General features: G+C 39.4%; 1 protein-coding gene across 3 annotated transcripts in view; it reads left to right on the top strand.

The window, feature by feature from the left end:
* The window catches only part of LOC109401056 (GON-4-like protein), a 42739-nt gene that overhangs the window by 5452 nt on the left and 12611 nt on the right, over nucleotides 1–24676 (top strand). For all 3 annotated transcript variants that reach the window (XM_029879471.2, XM_062860952.1, XM_062860953.1), the window contains exons 5-8: nucleotides 11427–11796; nucleotides 11869–12009; nucleotides 21516–22689; nucleotides 22799–23471. In XM_029879471.2, coding sequence (XP_029735331.2) covers nucleotides 11427–11796; nucleotides 11869–12009; nucleotides 21516–22689; nucleotides 22799–23471 — 2358 coding nt within the window. The remainder of the gene's footprint in view (nucleotides 1–11426; nucleotides 11797–11868; nucleotides 12010–21515; nucleotides 22690–22798; nucleotides 23472–24676) is intronic.

Below are 24676 nucleotides of genomic sequence, written 5' to 3'. Positions count from 1 at the left end.
GAATTTGTCCATAGCTTCCGTCAGTGAATCCATCATGGATTGCTCCAGAGAATTTTTCAAGAATTCCTTTATGGGTTTCACCAGACATTCCTCCGGGAATTTCTTCTGGGATATCTATAGAGGTTCCTCCAGTGATTGTTCCAATATTTTTTTTTTCGAAGATTCCTCCAGGAATTTCCCAAAGAAATGTCAACAGAAATTCTTTCAGGTATGTTTGCAAGTGTTCCTTCCGAGATTTCTTCAGGGATTTCTCCATTCAAGAATTCTACTAGAGATTGCTCCAATAATTCAATTTGGAAATAATCCGAAACATTTCAGTAGGAATATCTTCCAGAATCCCTTGCAGGAAATTTTACCAGAGATTGACTAAAAAATAATCCAGGAGTTCCTTAAAACATTGTACAATACATTCTTTTGGGAGTCCATACAAAAATTCCAACAATAATTCGTCCAAAAATTATTGCAGACATGGATTCCTTCATATTTTTTTCCTACAGAAACTCTCCCAGGAATTTGTTAACAACACTTTCCTGGGATTTCCAAAGGAATTCCTCATGGGGTTGCTTCCGGGATTCCTCATGGGATTTCTCTAGGAATTCCTCCAGGTTTTCCTCCAGAGTTTCACCGGGAACTTCTGTGTTTCTTTCAGGAACAACTCTAGGGATTGTTTAAAAAAAAGTCCTCCAAGGATTCCCCTAGGAACACTTTTTAGAATTGCTTCAGGAGTTCCTCTTGGAATTCTCAGAAATTAATCCAGTTCTTCTTCCAGGGACTGTTTAGGGATTTCCTTAGGAGTAGTTACCTTTAGGAACTGTTTCCGGGATTCCTTCAGGAACTGCTACAGAGATTCCTCAAAGAGTTCCTCCGCGAACTCTTCTTAGAATTCCTTCAGGATTTTTGCAAGGATTCCATCTGCAATTTCCTCTGGAATTATTCCTGGGATTCTTTCAGGAATTTCCCAAGGGATTCCTCCACGAATTTCTTCTGATATTGCACCGGGAATTATTCCAGGATTTTCTTCAGAAATGCCTCTAGAGAATCCTCCAGATATTCCTCCAAGAATTCTTCTAGAGACTCCAGGAGTGTTTCTAGAGATTCCTCCGTTAATCCCTACAGGCATTCCTCTAGGATATCCTCCAGGGATTCCTCCAATAATTTCTGCAGGGCATAACTCGGGAATTCCTTCTGTGTTTCTTTCTGGAACAACTTATTTTGAAAATTCCTCCATAGAGCCTCCCAGGAACTCTTCTTAGAATTCCTTCAGCAATTCTTCCTTGTGTTCTTTAAGGAACTCCTTCAGCAATTAATTCAGCACTTTCTCCAGGGACTGTTAATTCCTTTAGGATTTTTTTTCAAGGATTTCTCTGAAAATTTCTCTAGGAGTTCATCTAGAGATTCTTCTAGAAATTCCTCTGGGGATTTCTCCAGAAGTTCCTCTGGAGATGCTTTTAGTAATTCCTACAAGCATTCCTCTAGTATATCTACCAGGAATTCCACCAGAAACTTCTCTAGAAATTCCTCCAGGTATTTCTCTAGAAATTGCACCAGAAATTTCTCTAGAAATTCCTCCAGGTATTTCTCAGGGGATTTTTCAGAAATTTCTCACAGGGTTTCTCTAGAGATTCTCCCAGAAATTCATCCGGTTATTGTTGCAAGCATTTCTCCAAAGATTCCTTCAAGGATTCCTCCAGCAATTCCCAAAGGAACTCCTCCAGGAAATGCTCCAGTAATTACCCCAAGAATTTCTTCAAAAATTCCTCCAGCAATTTCTCTAGAAATTTATCCAGGAATTGCCCTGGATATCTTTCAGAAATTAGGTCAGGAATTTCTCCAGAAAATTTTCTGTTTTTTTTCAGAAATTCTTGCAGGAAATTCTCCAGGAATACTTTCAGGAATTTTTCAGGGATTCCTCCAGGCAGTTCTTCAGGAATTTTACCTGAGATTCCTTCATGAATTGCTTCAAGGATTCCTCTAGTTATTTCTCCTCGAATTTCTTCAGGGATTTTCCCAGGGATTCCTCCAGAAGTTCATCTATAGGATTCTTCCAGCAAATCCTCTAAAAGCAATTCTTCCAGGAAATTCTCCAGGAATACATACAGCAATTTTTCAGGGATTCATCCAGGTATTCCTCTAGAGATTCCTCCAGGGATTTCTTCACAAATTTCTTCAAGGATTCCCCCAGGGATTCCTTCAGAAATTCCGCTTTGAATTTCTTCAGGACTTTCTCAAGGGATTTTTTCAGAAATAGAAAAAATAATAGAAATCTCCCAGAATTCCTCTAGAGATTTCTCTAGAAATGTATCCAGTAATTATATCAAGAATTCCCCCAGGAATTTCATCATGGCTTCCTCCAGCAATTCCCACAGGAATACCTCTAGGAATTCCTCCAGGCATTCCTCCAGGATTTGATCCAGGAATTTCTCCACGAATTTCTTCAACGATTCTCCCAAGGATTCCTCCAGGAATGCCTTCAAGGATTTCTCCAGGAATTCCTCCAAAAATTCCACTTGGAAGAGTGGCCCCTTCTAGAATTTCTTCAAACATTCTTCCATGGTTTTCTTCCGGAGATCTTCCAAATATATCGCAAGAAAGTCAAGTATTTCTCCAAGAATTTCGTTATGTATTTTCAAAATACTCCTGCAAGATTTTTTTCCGAAGATTATAACACAAATTCCTCAAAAAAAAAATCAATGAAAATCCCTCAAGAGAATCCTTTTAACTAGAAATGCTTTAGAAATTACTCCAATAATCATTCCAAGGATTTAGGAATTGTTCTGAATATTACTTCAAAAATTCTAATAAAAAGTGTTAGAATTCTTTCAAGAATTTTCACAGAAATTTGTCTAAGAAATTCTACTGGAATTCTTTCAATAAAATCGTCCTAATATTCTTTCAAGGTTTTCATCAGGATACCTTTAAAGATTTATTCAGTGGTAACACCAATTGTTCTTCCAGATTTTCTTCTCGATGCCTCGAAGAAGTTTTTATAACGATTTCATCAAGGGTTTTTTAAGTATTTCGTGAGAAACTTCTTCAAGAAATCTTCCTGTGGATATATATTGCGAATCATCTAGGAGCTATTTCATGGACTTCATAACAAATTCCATCGAAAGTTGCTCCAACGATTGTTTTGGGAACTCTTCCAAACAATTCTAAAGAAATTCCTGCAATAATATTCCCAAGAATTCCATAAAGGATTTCCTAAAGATTTCCAAAAACAATTCTTTTGGGCTTTTTTCCCTCTTTCTAAATTTCAAGTTAAAATAAACAATAATAATAATAATAATTCTTTTGGGCCCACCCCACATGATCCCTTCAGCATAGTTTTCCTGAGAAATACTTTAGGAATTCATTCAAGATTTTTTTTAGAAATTTCTTCAAGCGTTCTTTTTGCAATCCTTCAAACGATTTTTCTTAAAGTCCTCCTCTCAAAGATTTCATAAGAAAGTCTTCAAGCATTTCTTTAAAGGTTGTTTTTTGATTTCTTCTTCTTCTATATGGCTCGACGTTCCCACTGGAACTTGGTCTGCTTCTCTCCAACTTAGTGTTCTTTGAGCACATTCACAGTTATTAATTGGACGGCTTTCTTTGCCAGCCATTGCATGAATTAGTATCCCAACTAACATTTTCAGCGCTATAAGCTTCAGTTTGAATTAATAATTTCTGTTGTGTAACCATCGAGTAAAAGCAGTCATTGCTGAAAAAAAGGAAAGCTAGTCAAATATAAATCATAAGCTAATACACGACTGCGAAACAAGCACCATACAGCTACCAAACTCGGTTTTCAGAAATCCATTACTTGTCACTGGGGCTGCCTTTATTCCACCCTATTCCAACTCCGGGAGATTTCCCGGAAGATGTGAAAACTTGAACACATCGAATAGGAGTCCCCACTAACAAAACAGCTGCTATTATACAGTACAATTCATTATACTGACAAATCGCCAAACCAGCAGCGCTTTAAAGGCCGTTATGCGATTTCATTACGGCTAGAAGCTGTAATAAAGAAACTGTTGGTTTACCAACACGGCTTGTCGGACATAAACATTATTGTCAAAACAAACTTCAAGCGGGATATATAGCTACTACACAAATTCTTTACAGCTATCCATGTATGTGCTGTGAAATTATTTGGGTTGCTTTTATTGCACTTTAATTCAATGCCGGAAGATTTGCCGGAAGATGTGCAAATCGAGTAAGAGTCCCAGCTACTACAACAGCTGCTTTTATACTGTACGTTTTGTAATGTTGCCAAAACACAAAACAGCAGCGCTTCGTAGCCGTTTAAAGAACACTCTTTCAGCTAGAAGCTGTGAAGAAGAATCTGTTGGCGCAACCACACAGCTTGTTCAATGTAAACATTATTGCGTTTGACGTTTCACAAGCTTTTACAGCAAGATGAAGTTGGGTAAGGTTTCTTGTGGCACAATTATGAAGCCTTGTCTGGAGTAAAACAAAACAGGCTATTTTCTATGTTATTTATATATAGCAGTGTAGCAGCGAGGACATCATCGGGACCAGTGGATACGGAGATCGGGAGTTCGATTCCAAGTAGCGGCAAGTACTTTAATTATTCAATTTTAAAAATGATAATTCCAGTTCCACATGTATTGCATCACGGTATCCATAACCTAATTATATTTAATCGTTTAATTTGGGGATGCCGTAAAACTATTATTTAACAACTGCGAAAAGGCTGAAAAAGCGCCTTCTCAAGATGTTATTCAGTTAGTGCACAGACAAACAGACGTATCACTTTGAACAAAATGTGATAGAAATCATCGTCACGAAAGCATAATCGCCCAATGCTAATAACACTGTGGTTCGCAAAACCACTGAGTAGATGGCGGTAGTGAGCAAATGTCAAACGAGAACGAAAACGATGCGAGCGCCATGAGCGAGAGATTTGCGAACTGCAGAATATTTGAACAATCCGTTAAAAAGTGAAACGATGGGAAGTGAGTAGAGTGAGACGTATGTTTGTCTGTGGTTAGTGGTTACATAGGAGCCGAGAAAATAGCTATGACTAGGTGGCATAGAAGCTGATCGCACAGCATGTACAAGCTGATTAAGTTCGCCAGATTCACTGGTATAGGGCTAGGGGGCTAGCATAGAAGCTTCCGTCCATATGTACAACACAGTAACTCAGCATCAAGCCATATTAAGGACGCTTTGTTGACGTTTAAATTCGCAATAAATGTTAGTTGGGATATTGTGAGGCAAGCACAATGATATACTATGTCCAGCGAGTCGAGAAAATTTTCCCGACCAGAACGAGAATCGAACCCGCATTCTCCGGATTGGCGATCCATAGTCTTAACCACTCAGTGGTGCTCAGGCTGGAGGATACCGCGGGCCAAATTTGCAATTCTGGATCGACCTGCGGGCCGCATAAAACATCGATGCACAAAAATAACAAAAATAACAATTCTAAAGCATATCCCTTTCGTGACGAACCAGCACAATTGTGCTGTTGAGCGGTAACAGTTTTGCATATTTTATTCATCTGTTTATACTTTGTTTTATGTGATATAAACTGTTTCAATAATTCAGCCATTACTTATACTTGTTTGTGTGTAAACAAACTTTTGTTTACATTGCCTGTGAAATTTACCACAACCAGGTAAACAAAAAGTGGACAAAAACTGTAAAACATGAAAAAGTTTTATCTGTCATATATTTTTTATTTCCGATTTATCTAGGTAGTGGAAGCTAGAAATCGAAAGATAAAGAGTAGTTCTTTCGAATGAGGGAAAATAATTGTTGCTTTTTTGGGAAATCTAATTGTTCTGGAGAGCCAAAGTTGAGCAATTTGTATGGAAATTTCACTTTTTTGCGCTCCGTCACGAAAGGGATATTTATGAAAAATCTGAACTGTTCAGAACTTGTGTAAGGGTCAAAATTTATAATCTATTGCTCTTCGTGGAGTTCAACTTAGATTCATTAGTATGGTTGAGAAAAACGTTTGAGTAGTTTTTCTAGAATGAATTCTCTTGAAACGCCTCCAAGAACTCCTCTTAGTTTTGCCTTTGGAACTGCCCTGAAGTTACTTCAGGAATTCCTCATTCATCGTTTCCAAGAATTTCTCCTAGAATAGCTTCCGGATTTTTCCGAAAATTTTCCAGGAGTTTCTTGAAGATTTCAGTGAATTCTTTCCATAAGTCTTTTCTAAAGTTGATGAAATACTTCATAATTAAATTTCTTCAAAAATTTTATTTTTAACAATTGTTTCCGGAATTTTTTTCAACATTTTCTTCTAAAGTTGCTGCATAAGCTGCTTCAAATTTATTGTTCAAATTTTCCTCAGGCGTTCTAGGCATCTTTTGTGTCTTGATGCAGTTGGTCCTGGAATCTTGTTTGTAGTTACTCCTGAAAATTCTCTTTTTGTTGCTCGAGGACTTTATTTTAAGTTGTTTAAGAAACTACTGTTAGAGTGGCACCAGAACATTTTTCTAGGAGATGGTCCTATAATTTACATGCCGTAACGCCACAACTTTCTCATTGGGTTTCTTCGGGTTTATTTTCTCCAGGATGATTTGTGTTTCTCCATATATTTCACTTAGAGTTGCTAAAAATTTTTCTCCCATAATGTTTCCTGGAGTTTCTCCAAAAATGTATCCATAAGTTTCTCCAAAAGGGCACAGGAGACGCTTTATGAATTTCGCCTGAGATTTTTTCTTTAAGTTCGTTCAGGAGTTCCGCTTGGATACTTCAAATTGGATTCGTAAGCTTTGTTTCGAAAAATGTGTGAGTCTTATATGTAATAGAAATTTAAACAAACAGTGAAAATTAACCAATATTGGCAACCAAGTTGAGATTTGTTGAGAATTTTGTCAAAAGCTTCGTGCTTTGTGTTTTTATGTTCTTCGGAAAGGCGAAATGTGAAATATTTGCTCAGTGTTGCATTGACTGCGCTTAAAAACTGTAACTAATTGTTAAATGATTCAAGATTACATTTTCAACAAACTTTTTTTTTATTCGTTCCACTTATAAATAACTATAAGCTAGCTTCGTGACTTAGCTGAAATGCCGAAATATTTCGGAGTTGCGATTTCGTATCTTACCAGAACGGATTGTTCTTTTTGTTTATTTATCATTTAATTTGTGTTCAACACTATGAAAATTGATCCGCATTTTTTTGGTTTTATTTCTTTATAAATTTACCGAGTTTTTTCAAATAATCGTTCAAAAATTTTGATTCGTCTTAAAGTACTCAGCGGGCCGCATCTTAAGGCTTGGAGGGCCGCATGCGGCCCGCGGGCCGCAGGATGAGCATCACTGACTAGGCTAACTGGAGACCCGTGTTTTTTGTTTTGCACAAACCAATTTTAGACAAATTTTAGAGGAATGCTTTGGAGTTTCCACCATTCATTCCTTTGAGAAATAATCCAGATATTTCATTAAAAAATCTTTCAAAAACATATTTGTTCCAAAACCTATTTGTTTACTGAGCGACAAGACACACCACATGCTATGCTACATTTCATAAAGTTCTTTTTTTATGTAGTAATTCTTTAGGAATATCATCAAAGATACCTCCAGAATCCACCCAATGATTCTTCCTGGATTTCTTTAGTAATTTCTCCAAAAATTACTGCAAGCATTTCTCCTCCTCTCCTCTTCTTGGCGTAACGTCCTCACTGGGACAAAGCCTGCTTCTCAGCTTAGTGTTCTATGAGCACTTCCACAGTTATTAACTGAGAGCTTCCTCTGCCAATGACCATTTTGCATGTGTATATCGTGTGGCAGGCACGAAGATACTCTATGCCCAAGGAAGTCAAGGAAATTTCCTTTACGAAAAGATCCTGGACCGACCGGGAATCGAACCCGTCACCCTCAGCATGGTCATGCTGAATACCCGTGCGTTTACCGCCTCGGCTATATGGGCCCATTGCAAGCATTTCTACAAGGATTATTTTTGGAATTCCTCCAAGATTGCTTTAGCAAATGTCCAAAGATTTATTCAAAAATGGTTCCAAGCATAATCTCATCAAATTCCTCAAAGATATTTTTCCATGAGAAACTTTTGCAAGATTCCTCCTTGAAGGAACTCCTTAAGGATTCCTGGAGAAATTTTTGAAGAAATTTCTGAAGCAATCCCTAGAACAAGCTCTGAAGGAAATTTTATAGAATTTTTGTAAAAGTAAGAGATCGTAAAAGATATCCCGAAAGAATTTTCGCAGATATTCTTCAAGAAATACTTAGGAAGAAATACTTGTTGAACTTCGTCGTTGGAGGAATTTCTAAAATGTTTCGTGAAGGTAATCTGGAAAAATCTTTGTTGACATCGGTAAAAGAATCTTTGAACGAATCCTTGAAAGAATTTCGGAATAATCCTTTGAAGGAATTCCTATAGAATTTCAGGAGGTAAATTTTGTGGAAATTCTTGCAAGAATCTCTATATGATTTAATATTTATAATTTTCTGAAGTAATACTTGACGAAATTTTTGAAGGAATTCTCGGACGAATCATTGAAGAAACCCTTGAAGGCAATTCCTTTTTCCAGTCCGATTGGGGGTCCATTATGAGTTGCCGTTCACCGATGTCCAAGTATCCGGGTTCGTTTGAGTCATGGCCTAAGAAGAGGGTCAGTGTCAGCTGCTCTCAGAAGGAAAGAGCAACTGACGACAGTGACTGGGATTGGACCCATGACCAGCTACTTATGAAGCAAATGTGTGGTCTCTTGCGCCACGGGCCCCGGCTAATTGCCAAAAGTTCGATGTATAATAATAAAAATAGGTATACCAAAATTGTCAACATCGCTTACGTTACTTTACAGAATTACGACAGCGTAGAAGTATCTTTATTGCGTTTGAAAATTGTCCTGCCAAAACTAAACATGAATTTCCTGTGTGAGTATTTGCTATACAATGTTTTGTCTTGGTGCATTGTTATTGTAAATCAATAGTTTTTACTCTTAGAGTAGATGGATTTTGAAGAATTCTTTGGAATTCCTATAGATTTTCTTTCGGAACTCCTATACATTTTCTTAGAGTAACTTCGGTAGAAATCTTTGAAGGAATTCTTGAATTACTATTAAATGAATTCGTTGGAAATGTCCTGGATGAATTCTAGGATGAATCTCTTAGTAAAACCTTGGAGAAACTCTTTGAAGAATCCTTGAAGAAATTTTTCGAAGAAATCGTTGCAGTAACTCTTGAAGGAATTCTTAGAAAATTTCCTTACGAAATATTTTGAAAGAACGCCAAGATGAAAGATGAATGCTTGATAAAATTCCCAAATAAATCCTTGGATAAATTTCAAAAAAAAAACTTTGGGAGGAAATAATTGAGAAATTCTTGAAGAATCTTTGGAGAAATATTTGACTCCCGTGAAAAAAACATTAAAGGGATTAATTTCTTGGAAGAATATCTGGATTCGAAGGATTCATTGGAGATTGTTTTTGTAGTTATTTCTTCTGGAATTTCTTATGAATTCTTAGAATGATCTTTTAGATGAACCCCCACAAATATCATTGAAAGAACATTGGTAGACTTCCTGAACAAATAATTTGAGAAATACGTGATGGAACCTTTGCAATAATTTTTACTCTGAAGTACTTTTGAACACATCCTCGGAGACAACACTGTCAGAATTCCTAAAGAAGTGACTCGAAAAATACTGAATTAAATCCTTGCATTAACCACTTAAAAGATTTCTGAAGGCAAATTATTCTTCAAGAAAGATAAGAAAACGGTGAATCAATCTTTGATGGATTTCCTAAAGGATTACTTGGTGGAATTCCTAAATAAATTGTTAAAGGATTGTTCGACAAAAACTTTTAAGAAAAATCCTACGCCCATTGCTGGAACTCCAGCCACTACCGCCAGCACCACTTTAATGCTGAGTTCAAATAGTTACATTTTTTCAACGTGTTGTACAAAATACATCAGGGAGATCATTCCATCATTAAGGACAGACTTGTAAAAATCCCAAAATGGTTGCCATAATGGCCGACTTCGGCACCTACTCACGATTTCGAGCGCACAAATCTCTTTTATTTTAGGCTTTTTATTTTAGGCTTATTACAAATGAGCAAGAACAGTATAATAAAATGCACTCTTGTTGAAGCTTGCTCCTTGAGATTTGTGCGTCTGAAGTTCTGATGCACTGTTGAAGCGAAATTTTCAGACGTTTGCCCTTAAATCTATAGATTTATCAGCGTCACATGTACATACGTGTTATATTCCGCACCGGGCCCCCAAATTCCTAGTTTTGCCACTGGATGAAACCATAATCAAACTTTTAGAATTTCCCTGCTTGTAGAAAGTTGTTGAATTTCGTGCCCGGCAGATGAATGGGAACGACATCCGTGTACCCGTATATTTGTAGGTCGGTTTCTAACAACATAAAATCTTCCTGTTGGTCGACAATGCTCGTACTCGTAAATTTTATTAATTTATTCTGCTTGTAGAAAAAAACAAATTATAAAATTCCTGCGGAATAAATAGATGGTTTGATATACAATTTTAGAGCAATGATGTGTGACTTACTTTTAGTGATTACGAGCTACGTTTCATCGACCGTAATTCTCTAACCCTATAGCTCGACGTATTCGTCGTTAAATTTAAGAACCTGTTAATTAACAAATTCAATATTGTTTGATAGGTTTAACTAAATCTTATCATTTTACCTCTCTGCAGATAGATATTGTAGGTTAATACTGGGGATAATACAATTCAATATTTATCAATTCCTGTTCCTACAGTGTAGAGTTCAAGGTTTTGTTGTCATTAGAATAACCAATTCACAATTGAGATTTCTGTGGGACTCTCACCTTCAAAAACTAAACTAGTTATCATCTATTAGTCGCGTATAAGCGCAAAAAAAATTGGAATTTAACAAATTTTAGCAGTTTATAACTTTTAGCTCTCGAAAAGGATTTCTAGATTATTCTTTTTCAACAATGATTTTAGAATGACAATCTGACATTTCGACATGCCCTCTAGCTACCCTTTTTAAATGGTGTCAATCCTTCGGCTATACTATCGGAGCGGTCGTCGTTGTTGGATCCGGTGTTGTCGTTAAACTATTCGTCGGTTGGGGGCGTTGGGGGTCTCAGGGCTCGTTGGTCGACTTGGCGCAATCAACACTTCCATTTACGAAAGGTTGATTAATATTCATACCTTTCTTCTTGTTCTTCTTCGCTTGGTCTTGGCGTTACGTCCCTACTGGGACAGATTCTGCATCTCCGTTCATTGTTTTGTAAGCACTTCAAAACTTGGATGAATAACTATCATAAGCGATTGACCCCGTTACCCTATGCATGGTATTTGCGGCTATATAGGTCCTATTACAGGGTACAAAATGTTCAAAATCATTAAGAAAGAACAGCGCGATCTTAATTATTTCTGCACCGAACACTCGATCCCAATGTTCTACGCTTGCTCTTCCAAAAACTGATCAATCATTACAACAATTTCAGCGAAAAGGCCAAGAAACTGAACAAATACTACCAGGGTTTCTTCCACCCGAAGATGATGGAACACGTAGTCAACAACCCGGTTTTTATGTATCCCAAAATGCTTCCCTACACCCCATTCCGGACGGATCTGCGCTCGGAAAGTCGTTTCATCAAAGCCGAGGAACGGCTCATCGCATTCGGGTTGGAAATGTTCTTTTACATCGCCAAGAAAGAGCTGAACAAGCACAAACCGCACGTTGAGAAAGATCCCACGGTCATGCAGGTGTGTCGCTACATCAGCAAGTATCTGATCACCTGCCAAACCGACAAGCAGTTGTATTCGTACATCAGCACCCGGCGGCAACGGGGCGACAAGATGAATCCTATCAAGGTGAATTCAGAACTGTGGACATGGGAATTAACACATGATACTTACGCTTTTTTCTTCTTACATCCCATACAGTATTACTTCACACATTCGAAGGGACCAGTATTCCAACATATCTTGGAATCTACGGATTTCAGCAATGTGATACCACCGGTGGGCTACCAGAAGGGAGAACTGCCACACCTGTGGGATAAATACATCTACTCGAAGGAGAGGGTAAGTACCGAAAATCTTTCAATTGGGTAGTTGAATTATTGTGAAATGTTGTTTCACCTAACTTACATAGCGATCTTGATATCTCGATGGCTTTATTCCACCGCTGAGCGTTTTGGGTAATGTTCCACAATGCAAAACGTTGAATACTGATGTTTACGCAATTTTGTCTTTCGGCATTCGCCCAGGGCAGGTGGGAGCTCTTTGCGGCATTCATAAAGAAGGTACTTGTGGGATTCCTCCATAGATTTTTTCGGATTTCTCCAGGAATTCCTTCTGGGATTCTCCTGCAGGTGCCCGTTTTGGTTTTGAGCTTCCGATAGAATTTTTCTGCTGAGATTAATCAGGAATTCCTTCTGAAATTCCTCAGGAGTTCTCTCACAGATTCCTCCTTCTTCTGAGGATTTCTTCTTCGGGAATTACTCTTGGAGTTCTTTCTAGTGTTCATTCAGGAACTCATTCATACACACTTAGAATAAATTACAGTATTCGGTGAAAAAAATCACCGAAACTGGTCTGTAAACAAGCAAACTACAGTATTACGGCGAAATCGATTAAATTGCAGGAGAAAATCGCTGAAATCTGAGAGATCACCGAAGAACCGGTGAAATCAGACAAATTTACAGGAGACCTGTGAATATTTTACCGAACCGATCGGTGATGGGACTATTTTGCCGTACTCAAGGCCGTACTACTGTAAAACGCGTTTGACAACCACGCCGGCAGCTTTGAGCATCAGTTCTATAAGAATTTGCGCATCATCTCCAAGCAAGACTCTCTTGTACAGTGGCAGAAAGTGTGGTTCCTGATCAGAACGTCATGTATTCAATCCCATCATCGATGTTTATTATGAAAATATTGGTTTTTTATGCTCACATAAAATCGCCGTAAATTTGTAAAACTTACCGTACGTTCAGTGATATTGAGAATTCATTCGTAATAGTAGTTTACGCAACAAGGTGCAGAATGACGATTTTTACAGCACGAGTGGTACATTTGTCCAACGAGGCTTGCCGAGTTGGATAATTACGACGAGTGCTGTAAAAATCGAGTTCTGCACCGAGTTGCGTACAACGTTTTTTGCAAGTTCATAAATTACCGCTTGAGGATAGTTTTTACAAAGCTTTTTCATCAAACTGCATACTGATGCTCACAGCCATGTTTAAGAAAATCTGATCATAGCAGGTTTTACTGTGCAGTTGTCACAAATTTTCAAAATTGCGCCCAGAAAGCATCAAGAAGTTGATCAGAACTGAAAACAGTGCTGTAATGGTTCATTACGCAACGCAAATCAGTGCTGTAATGAACCATTACAGCACTGTTAATTTGGTGTGGGAAAGTAGGCCTTTTCCTGTCAGATTTGCGTGAGGTAAAACAGCCTATTACGATGAGAAATTGCAAAAACAAACATACCGAACGTTCTGCGATTTTTACGGTAAATTTGTAAAAAGTACCGAACGTTCCGGTCATTTTGACAGATGCATTTTCCTGAGATTCACAGTACGTTCGTGTGTGATAGTGAATCCACATTATCCTATCACCCGGTGTCAGCAGCACTGCAAACCACTGATGAACCAACAGGCATAACAAAACGATCAAGTCAGCCTTGCTTCGCAAACGTCTAATGAAACAACAGTCATCTCTGGGATGCACCCCGTTTGCCAGCAACAGATTCAAGCTGCACATTTGGCGTTCCTGCCAGGTTTTTCACTGTAAAATGTTCCTATTTCAGCGGAACCAAATGATTTGATGATTTTGTTTGTTTTTCACGAAAATGCACTTATTGAATTCAGACTAGATTTTCCCAAAGATTTTGATCTTTGAACAGCATGCTTTCTAAGAAGAGGATCTTAAAAAAACAGTACTTGTTTTGTTATCCTGAAAAAAAAAGGCAGCGCATACATATTTTGTGATCTGCACATAACTTAGATTTTGTTGGAACGCCTTTTTTTTCATCTAATGAAGTTGCATGAAGTTGGTTCAGATACTGATACCATAACTAATAACATTGAATGAAATAGTAGCGATAGAGTTGTTCTTTTTAAAATGCAATGACATGTTCACAGCACAGCGTGTCCGGATGACCGCACCCTAGTCCACAGCGCGTCCGGATAACCGCACCCTTGTAATTGTCTCGTAGCGACAATCACAAAAGAATAGCCCACAGCGGGTCCGGATGACCGCACCTTTTTAATTGTCTCATAGCGACAATAACAAAATAATAGTCCACAGCGTGTCCGGATGACCGCACCCTTGTAATTGTCTCATGGCGACAATAACAAAAGAATAGTCCACAGCTTGTCCGGATGACCGCACCCTAGTCCACAGCGTGTCCAGATGACCGCACTCTTGTAATTGTCTCATGGCGACAATAACAAAAGAATAGTCCACAGCGTGTCCGGATGACCGCACCCTAGTCCACAGCGTGTCCGGATGACCGCACTCTTGTAATTGTCTCATGGCGACAATAACAAAAGAATAGTTCACAGCGTGTCCGGATGACCGCACCCTAGTCCACAGCGTGTCCGGATGACCGCACTCTTGTAATTGTCTCATGGCGACAATAACAAAAGAATAGTCCACAGCGTGTCCGGATGACCGCACCCTAGTCCACAGCGCGTCCGGATGACCGCACCCTTGTAATTGTCTCGTAGCGACAATAATAAAAGAATAGCCCACAGCGTGTCCGGATGACCGCACCCTTGTAATTGTCTCATGGCGACAATAACAAAAGAATAGTCCACAGCGTGTCCGGATGACCGCACCCTAGTCCACAGCGCGTCCGGATGACCGCACCCTTGTAATTGTCTCGTAGCGACAATAACAAAAGAATAGTCCACAGCGTGTCCGGATGACCGCACCCTTGTAATTGTCTCTTGGCAAAAATAATTTAAAAAAAATAGTCCACAGCGTGTCCGGATGACCGCACCCTTGTGATTGTCTCTTGGCGACAATGAAAAAAAAAACGTCGACAGCGTGTCCGGATGACCGCACTGTTGAAATTGTTTCTTGGCGACAGAAAAAAAAAAATAACACCTTTGTTATTGCCTCTTGGCGGCAATTAAGAAAACGTCCACAGCGTGTCCGGATGACCGCACCCTTGAAATTGTATCTTGGCGAAAAAAGGAATAGGCCCATAGCGCGTCCGGATGACCGCACCCTTGAAATTGTCTCTTGGAGACAAGAAAAAAAAAAGTCTCTTGGCGACTAAAAATAAAGTTTAAGACGTCCAGATGCTCGCGCATTAGCACTAAATAATGAAAGCGAAAGCAGTTTTCACTACATCTGGTTGTACACAACTTTGATTAAACAAGATTTTTTTTTGGAGAAAATTATAGCCTCGATACATACATAAGGAAATATACAGAGGAATCGACAGGCCTTTATGATAGCGATATTTTGCTTGTTTCATTTTCTTCGATTTGGTTTTCCTGTGAATGTTGCTTTCCGATCAGCAACATGGGTCGAAATGAAATAGGTACTCACACTCGCACGCAGCGTGCTGAAAGCGAGAGCTGACAGGGCTAAATTTCCATTCAATTTTCTGTAGTTGAGTGTTTTCACCTGTGGTAGCGCATAGGGCACTCACTCTCACAAGCCACCACTTGAGCCTGTCAGCATGAGTAGTGTGTGGATGGTTGGAAATTGACCTTGTTAGGTCGCTCGCGAATGGAGCTCTCGGACTCACATCGAGGAACTGAAAACGATCACCGCAATCATTCATTTTCGGCTGAAAAATATTGATTGATTTGTCTTTATTAAAGAGACTTTCAGCCCTTGGCTGGTTCGTCTCTATCCTAAATGGCTGAAAAATAGGCATTGACACTGATATTTAGCAGGCCTGGTCAAGATGATAGCCCGAAAGGGTTGTTAAGCACGTAGTATCATATTTTTCTATGAGGGATGTCTTCTATCAACTGCGTAGGAAAATGCATTTCAACATGGCTAAATATACATTAGTATAGTCTCTAAGTAAAACTGCATGGATTTTCTTCTAAATATATCGAAATAAATAGATGTGACAAACTAAAGAAGGGCGTACTGCTTGATTAAGTGTTCAGAAATGATAGAGCAGTTAAAGTGGAATTTAATGACTGGAATAACAATAAATATTAATTTTTCAAAGGATTTGTTTGTCTTTTTTTTTTATCTAAAATTTTAGCAATTCGCACTGAATACCAAACAATGCTTAAGGAATGACAAATCAATGTGTAGTTACCAATGCGATTATATATGATGTTTATTTTGATTACTGTTGTAAATATTTGTTGAATTATTTATTCGTTTTATTAGTTTTTCGTTAAGAGCTTGTCTCAGAGCTACCAACGGAGCCATTTTTTTCAATCGTTAGTGTTTCTGCTTGGAGTCTTGTCTAGCGCATGTAAGTTGCAGTCTCAACTTCATAGTTCATGATCGGGCAAGTTGTATCGAAGTGTGAGTTCATGTAGGCCAAAATTTTAGCTTCCAATTAAACTCAAAGTGCAGTTGTTACATTGGAATCAAATTAGGCAAGGCAGTGGATCCAGGATTTTATTTTTTATTTTTATTTTTATTACCGATAGTTTGATGCATCGTAATAATTATCTGTTATGAAAGTTGGTCCCATTTTTGGAAATATGGTCCCATTTTTAAGTCCAAATTTAGCAGTTGAGGGCATCTTTATCTTTCTTACAAATACGTTCGTTCTTATATGGAAGAGGAAGAAAAAATCTGCAATGACGCTATCTGTTTGAACAATAGCGACTGTATCAGTAGTTTTTAAGCATCATGTTTTTTTACGTGTTAATTGTGTATGCCAAATACATGCATATGATATTGTTGGCATTTGTTTAAAATGATACGGTTGTACTGTAATCTGCTCTCAAAGGATTGGGATTTAGTGCAGTGAAGGTTATTTACGAGAAAAGGAAATAAAGAAAGCAAATAATATTGTGTTGAAGATATTTTTTCTCAATGAATTTTACAAGAATATAAAACATTTAAATTCCATGAAAAAGGGTGGATGTGTGATGATTTGAAAAATATTAAATATCAATATGCCCTTTTCATTTTCATTCCTGAGAAGAGGGTGGATGTGTGATAGTGAATCCACATTATCCTATCACCCGGTGTCAGCAGCACTGCAAACCACTGATGAACCAACAGGCATAACAAAACGATCAAGTCAGCCTTGCTTCGCAAACGTCTAATGAAACAACAGTCATCTCTGGGATGCACCCCGTTTGCCAGCAACAGATTCAAGCTGCACAGTTCGGTGGTTTGAAAAATCACCGAACTTTTTACCGTACGTTCAGCTGTTGAGATTACGGTAAAATTTTACCGTAATCCGTCATTTTTTCTAAGTGTGTAGATTCTCCCAGGAGTTCTTCTTGGGGTTTCTTCAGAGTTTCCACCAGAAGCTGATTCTGACATCCCTCCGAGAATGTCTACTGGGATTTCTTTCGGAATACTTCTATAAGTTCATTCCTAGATTCCCCCAGACGTTCCTACAGAAATTTTTCCAAGTATTTCATGTAAACATCCTCTAGGAGACCCTACCTTCTAGGGTCCTAAAGAGACTTCATTCCTAAATTCTTCCAGAGGAGTTGCCCTAGGCTTCTTCTAGAGGTTTCTTATGGGACTTCTCAAGGATTTTTTTTTCTGGGATTCTTTCAGGATTTTCTTCTAAGATTGACCTGGAGTTTCTTATAAGCTTCCTCCAGAAGTTCATTTTAAGATTCTGTTAAGATTCGGCCAGAAGGTTCATCCGGAATTTCTCCAGGAGTTCGTTCTGGGGTTTATCCATAATTTCTTTCTAACTGTAACAGCCGCGCCAGAATTCCTTCCGCGATTCTTCCAAGACTTACCTCTGAAATTCATCTCCAGGAGCTCCTTATGGAATTCTTTCTGCGATACATTCGGGATTCCTTCAGGAAGAACTTCTTGGATTCCTCCAGTAACTTCCTTCTAGTTTCCACCAGGATTTTTAAGAATACATTGAAAATTCCTTCTGCTGAGCTATTATACCTTAGAAAATTTAGACCTGATTTTCTTCGGGGTTTTCTCCAGAAGTTCCTACCAGGATTCTTCCAGGTATTGCTTCAGGAAGTACTCCCGGGAGTCCTTCAAGAATTCCTTTCAATATTTCTTCGGGAATTTCTTCTGGGATTCCTTCAGGAATCTTTCAGGAACTTCTTCTTGGGTTCCTTCATAAGCTTCTTATGGGTTTCTTCTATATGGAATTCTTCCATGAAAAAAATTAGACCTGATTTCTTCGGGGGTTTCTCCACAAGTTCCTACCGGGATTCTTCCAGGTATTGCTTCAGGAAGTACTCCCGGGAGTCCTTCAAGAATTCCTTTCAAGATTTCTTCGGGAGTTTCTTCAGGGATTCCTTCAGGAATCTTTCAGGAACTTCTTCTTGGGTTCCTTCATAAACTCCTCATGGAATTCTTCTGAATAGAATTCTTCCATGACAGTCTTATGAAATTCGTACAGGACCCTCCTAAAGATATAACCTTAGAGGAATTCAAAAAGGAATTTCTGGAGGAATCCGAAGAAAAAAACATCCTGGAGGAATTCCAGAACGAAATCACTGAAAGAACTTCTCGACAAACCAGAGAAAGAATTCATGGCGAAATTCAAAAGGGACCTCTTGGAGAAGTTTTGGATAGAGTTCTTGAAATGCTGAATAAGTTTTATAGATCCTTCTATAGATGGAATTTTTGTATGAATTTGTGAAGAAATCACTGCACTGAAATAATTCTAAGAGCCTATTTTATCAGACACCACACATACATTGTACCCCTAGTCTGACACGTTCACTTCAAATGAATCGTTATACGTATCATTTGATCAACATTTGATAAACAGTTCCGATTGATAAGACCCCTAATAAAACTAAATGACACTTGCGCATATCGGAGTTATATGCACATAAGACGATCGATACATTAGCTGTGCATATAACTTTGGCAAGGTGGAAAAGCAACATTGGCAGATAAAGTGGAACACGTTTTGCAGAATTCCACAATTCCACACTGCAAAATATTTTTGCTGGTAATCAGCAAACTTTGCTGATTTTTGGCGTGCTGATTGCATTCAGCAATACAAATTACTGAGTATCAGCAATTATTTTTCAACTTGCTGAACCATCCAGCAATTTTGACAGTTGATCAGCAAAGTTGTGCTGAAATTCAGCAATAATGATGCTGAAATTCAGCAATTTCTTTTGCTGATTTTTGGCGTGCTGGAAGCATTTCAAAAATTTTGGTGTGCAGTTAGTGAGCTTCGTGGTCGTGCGGCTAGCGGCGTTGGTCATTTGGGCGTTGTGAGTTCGATTCCCGCTCCAGCCTAAGGAAACTTTTTTTCAACATATGAAGGATATTAAAGCCTGTATCCGCAATAATCGGGACACAGAAATATAGCTGTAACTCTGCAATAGATAAATTAAAATTGCTTAAATTTGGCGTGATAATATCTTAAGATGTGTTATTATGCGTTGCGCGAAAATTTGTACGCGCAAGCGCCCATACACCTCCGCCTGTAAGAAAAATCATTTCGGTGTTTTCGGCGCAGTATTCCTTGGCCAATTCGCGCACTTATTGTAGAAGACACCATAACGATTAAACATACCAGCGGAGGTCTATTAGCGATTTTGCACCGTTTTCGCTCTCTATTTTCTTGCAACGGGTAATAATTACACCTGCAAAATTTCATGTGAATCGGTGCAGTACTTTTTGTTGTAGCAATGAAACAGTAGAATGCGCGCAATTGAATTTTGTACAGCCCCTGGTTTAGCTTGTCAACGCTGTAACTTTTGAATTTGATAAAGGAAATGGCTGAAATTTTGAACATAAACCTCTCAATCTACTTAAGGGAGCGTCCATAAATTACGTCACGCAAAAATAGCCCATTTTCAACCCCCCTCCCCCCTATGTCACGCTTTTTGTATGAGACTTCTAAAATTTTTGTATGGGTTGTCACACTTTGCTGAACCCCCCCTCCCCCCTAAAAGCGTGACGTAATTTATGGACGTTCCCTTACTTGCATGGACAAAATTTCAGAAAAATCGATGCACTATCAACAATTTTATAGTCGAAACATATAATGGAGCTGAACGTGATTTTAGCCCCTCAGACAACAATTAGTCAGCACGCCTTATTGTTTCGATTATATTGTTGAAAAAACTATACCAATAATCATCAAATTTTTCTGGCATAATACACACATAATCAACTATCTTCTGTTAGAATTTTATGAAAATTGGCAGAGACATTCAAAAGTTATGAATGGGCAAACATCGCACATGAAAAACACGAAACATGTTCACTAACACTAACCCCTATCAACAGCAGTAACTACCAATCCAATTGATAAAAGTTGATGAAATTTTGCAAGAAAGTGTCTCTATAAGTATCATTACTGCTTACGAAATTTCATAATTATCCTTACAGAACTTTGAATTGCAGCAGAGCAGAACCACCTATTATGCAAATGAAAATTGGTCATGATTGTACAAAATCTTAAAAACCACGTCTGTTTGTTTCTCATCCACAGTTAAAAGTAATGCATCGATTTTTATGAAATTTTGCACAAATAATAAACATGCATTGAAGAGTTCTCAGTTAAGTTTTGGCCAATTTTTATCGATTCAGTACAGAGTTACTGCCGTTCTTCTCTCTCTCTTCTTGGCGTGACGTCCTCATTGGGACAAAGCCTGCTTCTCAGCTTAGTGTTCTATGAGCACTTCCACAGTTATTAACTGAGAGCTTCCTCTGCCAATGACCATTTTGCATGCGTATATCGTGTGGCAGGCACGAAGATACTCTATGCCCAAGGAAGTCAAGGAAATTTCCTTTACGAAAAGATCCTGGACCGACCGGGAATCGAACCCGTCACCCTCAGCATGGTCATGCTGAATACCCGTGCGTTTACCGCCTCGGCTATGTGGGCCCTACTGCCGTTCTTCTGTGTCCCGATTATTGCGGATACAGGGTTTATTGGAGTTGCATATACATTGGCGCACCCAGCCCACAGGATATGTAGAAGCAAAATGCATGGCATATAACAATATCATGGCCATCTGAGAGTCATACCACATGCGTCGCATATAACTCTCACTGCCCATTTTCAACCTTAGATTAGATTCACATGATATTCCAATAGTGCAATAATATATGACTGACACATAACTGCGATCGAGAGAGTTGGCTCAGTGTGGAGACTCTGATTTTTTTTAGTTTTATTTTTATATATTTTATATCATATTTCCAATTAAATTTTATGTCAACGAAGCCAACACCAGCCGTGACCAACTAAATTTGGATATCTGGCAACACCGCACGCTAACCTTCCGAACTGGCTGCGTGCTGTTGTTATTATTGTGACAGTTTGTTTGAAAGCCATCGAGTTTTATTTTGCAAATTTTTAGTGAATTTCGTGAAACTTTTTATTAATTTCTCAGGTATAATTGAAAAACATGTCCCATTAAATGCAGCATGTTTATCATTAAAATTTCATCTATTCACAGTTGGCGAAGCTGAGCAACAGCAAGCAAGCCGATCCCGAAGTTATCACCATTCACGAATCGGTGCAAGATTTCAGCAAACGATCTCAACCTGCCGCGGCGGCGGTCGCCGAATCCGTCCCGGAGACACCTCCTCCAGCACTGAACATCACCATCAGCTTGGTCATCGATCCGCATCAACCTCCGATACCGCTGAATCAAGACTTTGCAGTCGAAGAAAAAGAGCAAGACAAGGATAAATCCATCGTTGAATCAGATCCGCCACCGCCGTACCTGGTCGAAATCAAGGAGGAATCGTCCATTTCGATCGACGACGATTCCCGGGATCTTGGCGATTTCGATGACCACCCGGATGTTTCCGTAGGTGCCGTTACGGAGAAAAATAGTAGCTGCGGATGTAATTGCCATCATTTGGACCACAGCCATCGTAGTAGCGAGTGTCAGTTCCGTACCAAGAGCGACACCCCGAAAGGTCAGAAACGACTGACGGATTACTTTTCCTCGATCAATAAAAACGTATCTGCGAATGACCTGCGGAAAACTAGGCTAAAGGAAAAGTTGTGGGAGATTTACCAACGCTTCCGGGATTCTTGTTTGAGCGAAATCGACGCCGAGAAGATACAGGGACGGACGGTTCGGAAAGTGTTTGACCGCTTCCGGCTGATCGAAGGTTTCAGCTGCTTTCTGGAGAAGCTTCAAAAGATGAGTTCCAGCCATGGTTCCAAAAAGATGGATGTGATCATGGCCAAGAATGAGCATTCAATGTCCAACGAAATGGGCAGCCGGGGGCACCGATCCAGCGAGTGTGAACACCGGGATGCAAATTTTGCGTACAACTTTTTCGAGAAAGTCGAGGAAACGTTGCTGTCGGAAAACAAGCACAGCATGTACGAGAGCTTTCTGGACATCCTGCAGACGTTCAACGCTGCGGAGGATCGCGTTCCAGATCTGTACCAGAAAATTGAAAACCTCCTGCTGGAGGATCATCCCGATCTAGTGGATCTGTTCTTGACATTCCTGCTGCCAGGCCAGGCGGCGGAAGTCGGGCGGTTTTTCGAGCACTTCATCCTCACAAACGCGAACGACTTTCTGGCCAAGTTGAACATCTACTTTGCCAAACAACCGGCACAGATCAGGAAGATCTACTCCTGCTTGAACGATTTGTCCTGCGAAGAAGGTGAGTTATTCTACGAAACGTTGTTATCTTTCCTCTAGACTATAATAGTCCGACGTGGAAAAATAGTAATGTAACATGTTATAAATTATTATCTTTTCTTCAAATTCAGATGTAACAATGGAGTGCATAAAATCCCGAATTCTACCGCTGCTGAAAGGAAACCCTTTGCTCATCGAATGGTTTCTGCAGTTGTTCCCACTGGAAAGTCCCACGGAGGGTAACACATCAGACTACGAGGTAATTTCCATTAAGAAACTACCCCACGCAGATCACCCCACGGACCCGGATGAGGTCTACGAGGAGGTTCCCTTTGTGGATTTGGCTCCGGAAACGGCCGGCGAGAGTACCGTTTGTGGCACAAAGTACATCCAAGGTCGAATCATGTACGGTACCCAGCCGGCTAGGTTGACCTTTTTGGCTCACGACTGCATGACTACTTTGTCGTCGGCCGCAACACAACGGGGAGAGAATCCTGGACTGAAAGGTTGCGTTCATAATGTGCGCAGTGTGGACAATCGACCGAAAGCAACGACAGCGGACGGCGGTGAGTCTGGTACGACGGCTAGCGATGGTAGAGAGCCGTTGCCACAAACTGCGGATCATACCACGCCGGAGGAAGTCCATCAGCAGCATGAGGACTCGGCTCGGTATAAGCTGTGCGACGAGGCCACGTTCAATGCACATGCCATCCGACTGAATCCGCTTGTGCATGGGGTGAAGGGCGTGACGTACGCCGATGTGGCACATTTGCTGGTGCCGGATATGAATGTTCCGGACGAAAGGTAAGATTAGAGTAGGTTTTATCTTTAAAAATGCATAGAAAACATATTATTTGTATAGCAATCACTTAATCAATCGGGTGGCTCCAGACCTTTCGTCAATATCCATATTATATTTTACCGATAGTTCCCTATGGATCGCCAATCCGGAGACGGCGGGTTCGATTCCCGTTCCGGTCGGGAAAGTTTTCTCGACTCCCAGGGCATAGTGTATTATTGTACTTGCCTCACAATACATATACAAATTCATGCAATGGCAGGCAAAGGAAGCCCTTCAATTAATAACTGTGGAAGTGCTCAAAGAACATTATGTTGAAGAGAGGCAGGCCAAGTCCTAGTGGGGATGGCTCTAAAAGAAGAAGAAGAAGAAGTGTGATTCTTAAGCATATTCCTTTGCAGTTCCACACTCAAAATAATGCACACGTCAAGGCTACGTGGAAAATCACGTAGCGCTAAAAAAGCGTTCATTTTCTAGAAGTTACCTGCCAACGGTAATAGTCACCGGAACAAAGGTAAACATTAAATTAGGCTACTGTTACCTTCATCTAGTAACCCAGTTCTTGCTACGTGAAATTCAAGTAGCTGTTTACGTTCATTCTAACAGGTTCATTCTTTGTTTATTTGGTGGTGAACTTGCGTGTGGACAATCGCCAAGATGGCGTCAGTGAAAAACGAATTCTGTTTGTCTTTACAATAATTACTAAATTTAACATCAGTAAGTACCTTTTCATCGATTGTGAGCATTTTTGCGCAAATCTAAGGAAATTGTTTATGTTTCTACACTGCCGGTGGACGCATAAATGTCCCATGTGCAAAAACAGACAATCGAGAAAATCGCGTCCAAAGTTCGAAAACGTAAATTGTCTCAACTACGAAATATAAGCGCTGAATCGTGTTCTAACATTAACCAATTTTGAATTTGAGCTCTAATTTTTGTTTTAGAGCGATTTTATAGTTCCATAGGATTTCCAATGAAACGTGACGCTTATGCGTCCACTTTTTAGAATGTTACAAATCGGCCTTGCATTTTTTCAACAATTTTCAGAACAAATTACCTATTTTTATTTCCTTATATGATAGTACACCATGATACATGGTCATGGGCTGCAAAATCTCAATATTGCCAAAAATGCACATGGGACAATTATGCTTCCACCGGCAGTACAGGAATAGTTTGCATTTCTGCTGAAGATGTGAAGTGTCGGCGG

Source organism: Aedes albopictus, chromosome 3 (assembly GCF_035046485.1).
Source record: "Aedes albopictus strain Foshan chromosome 3, AalbF5, whole genome shotgun sequence".
Classification (NCBI taxonomy): Eukaryota; Metazoa; Arthropoda; class Insecta; order Diptera; family Culicidae; genus Aedes; species Aedes albopictus.
Note: the sequence above shows the minus strand (reverse complement) of the source record. Positions and strands in the feature narration are given on the sequence as shown.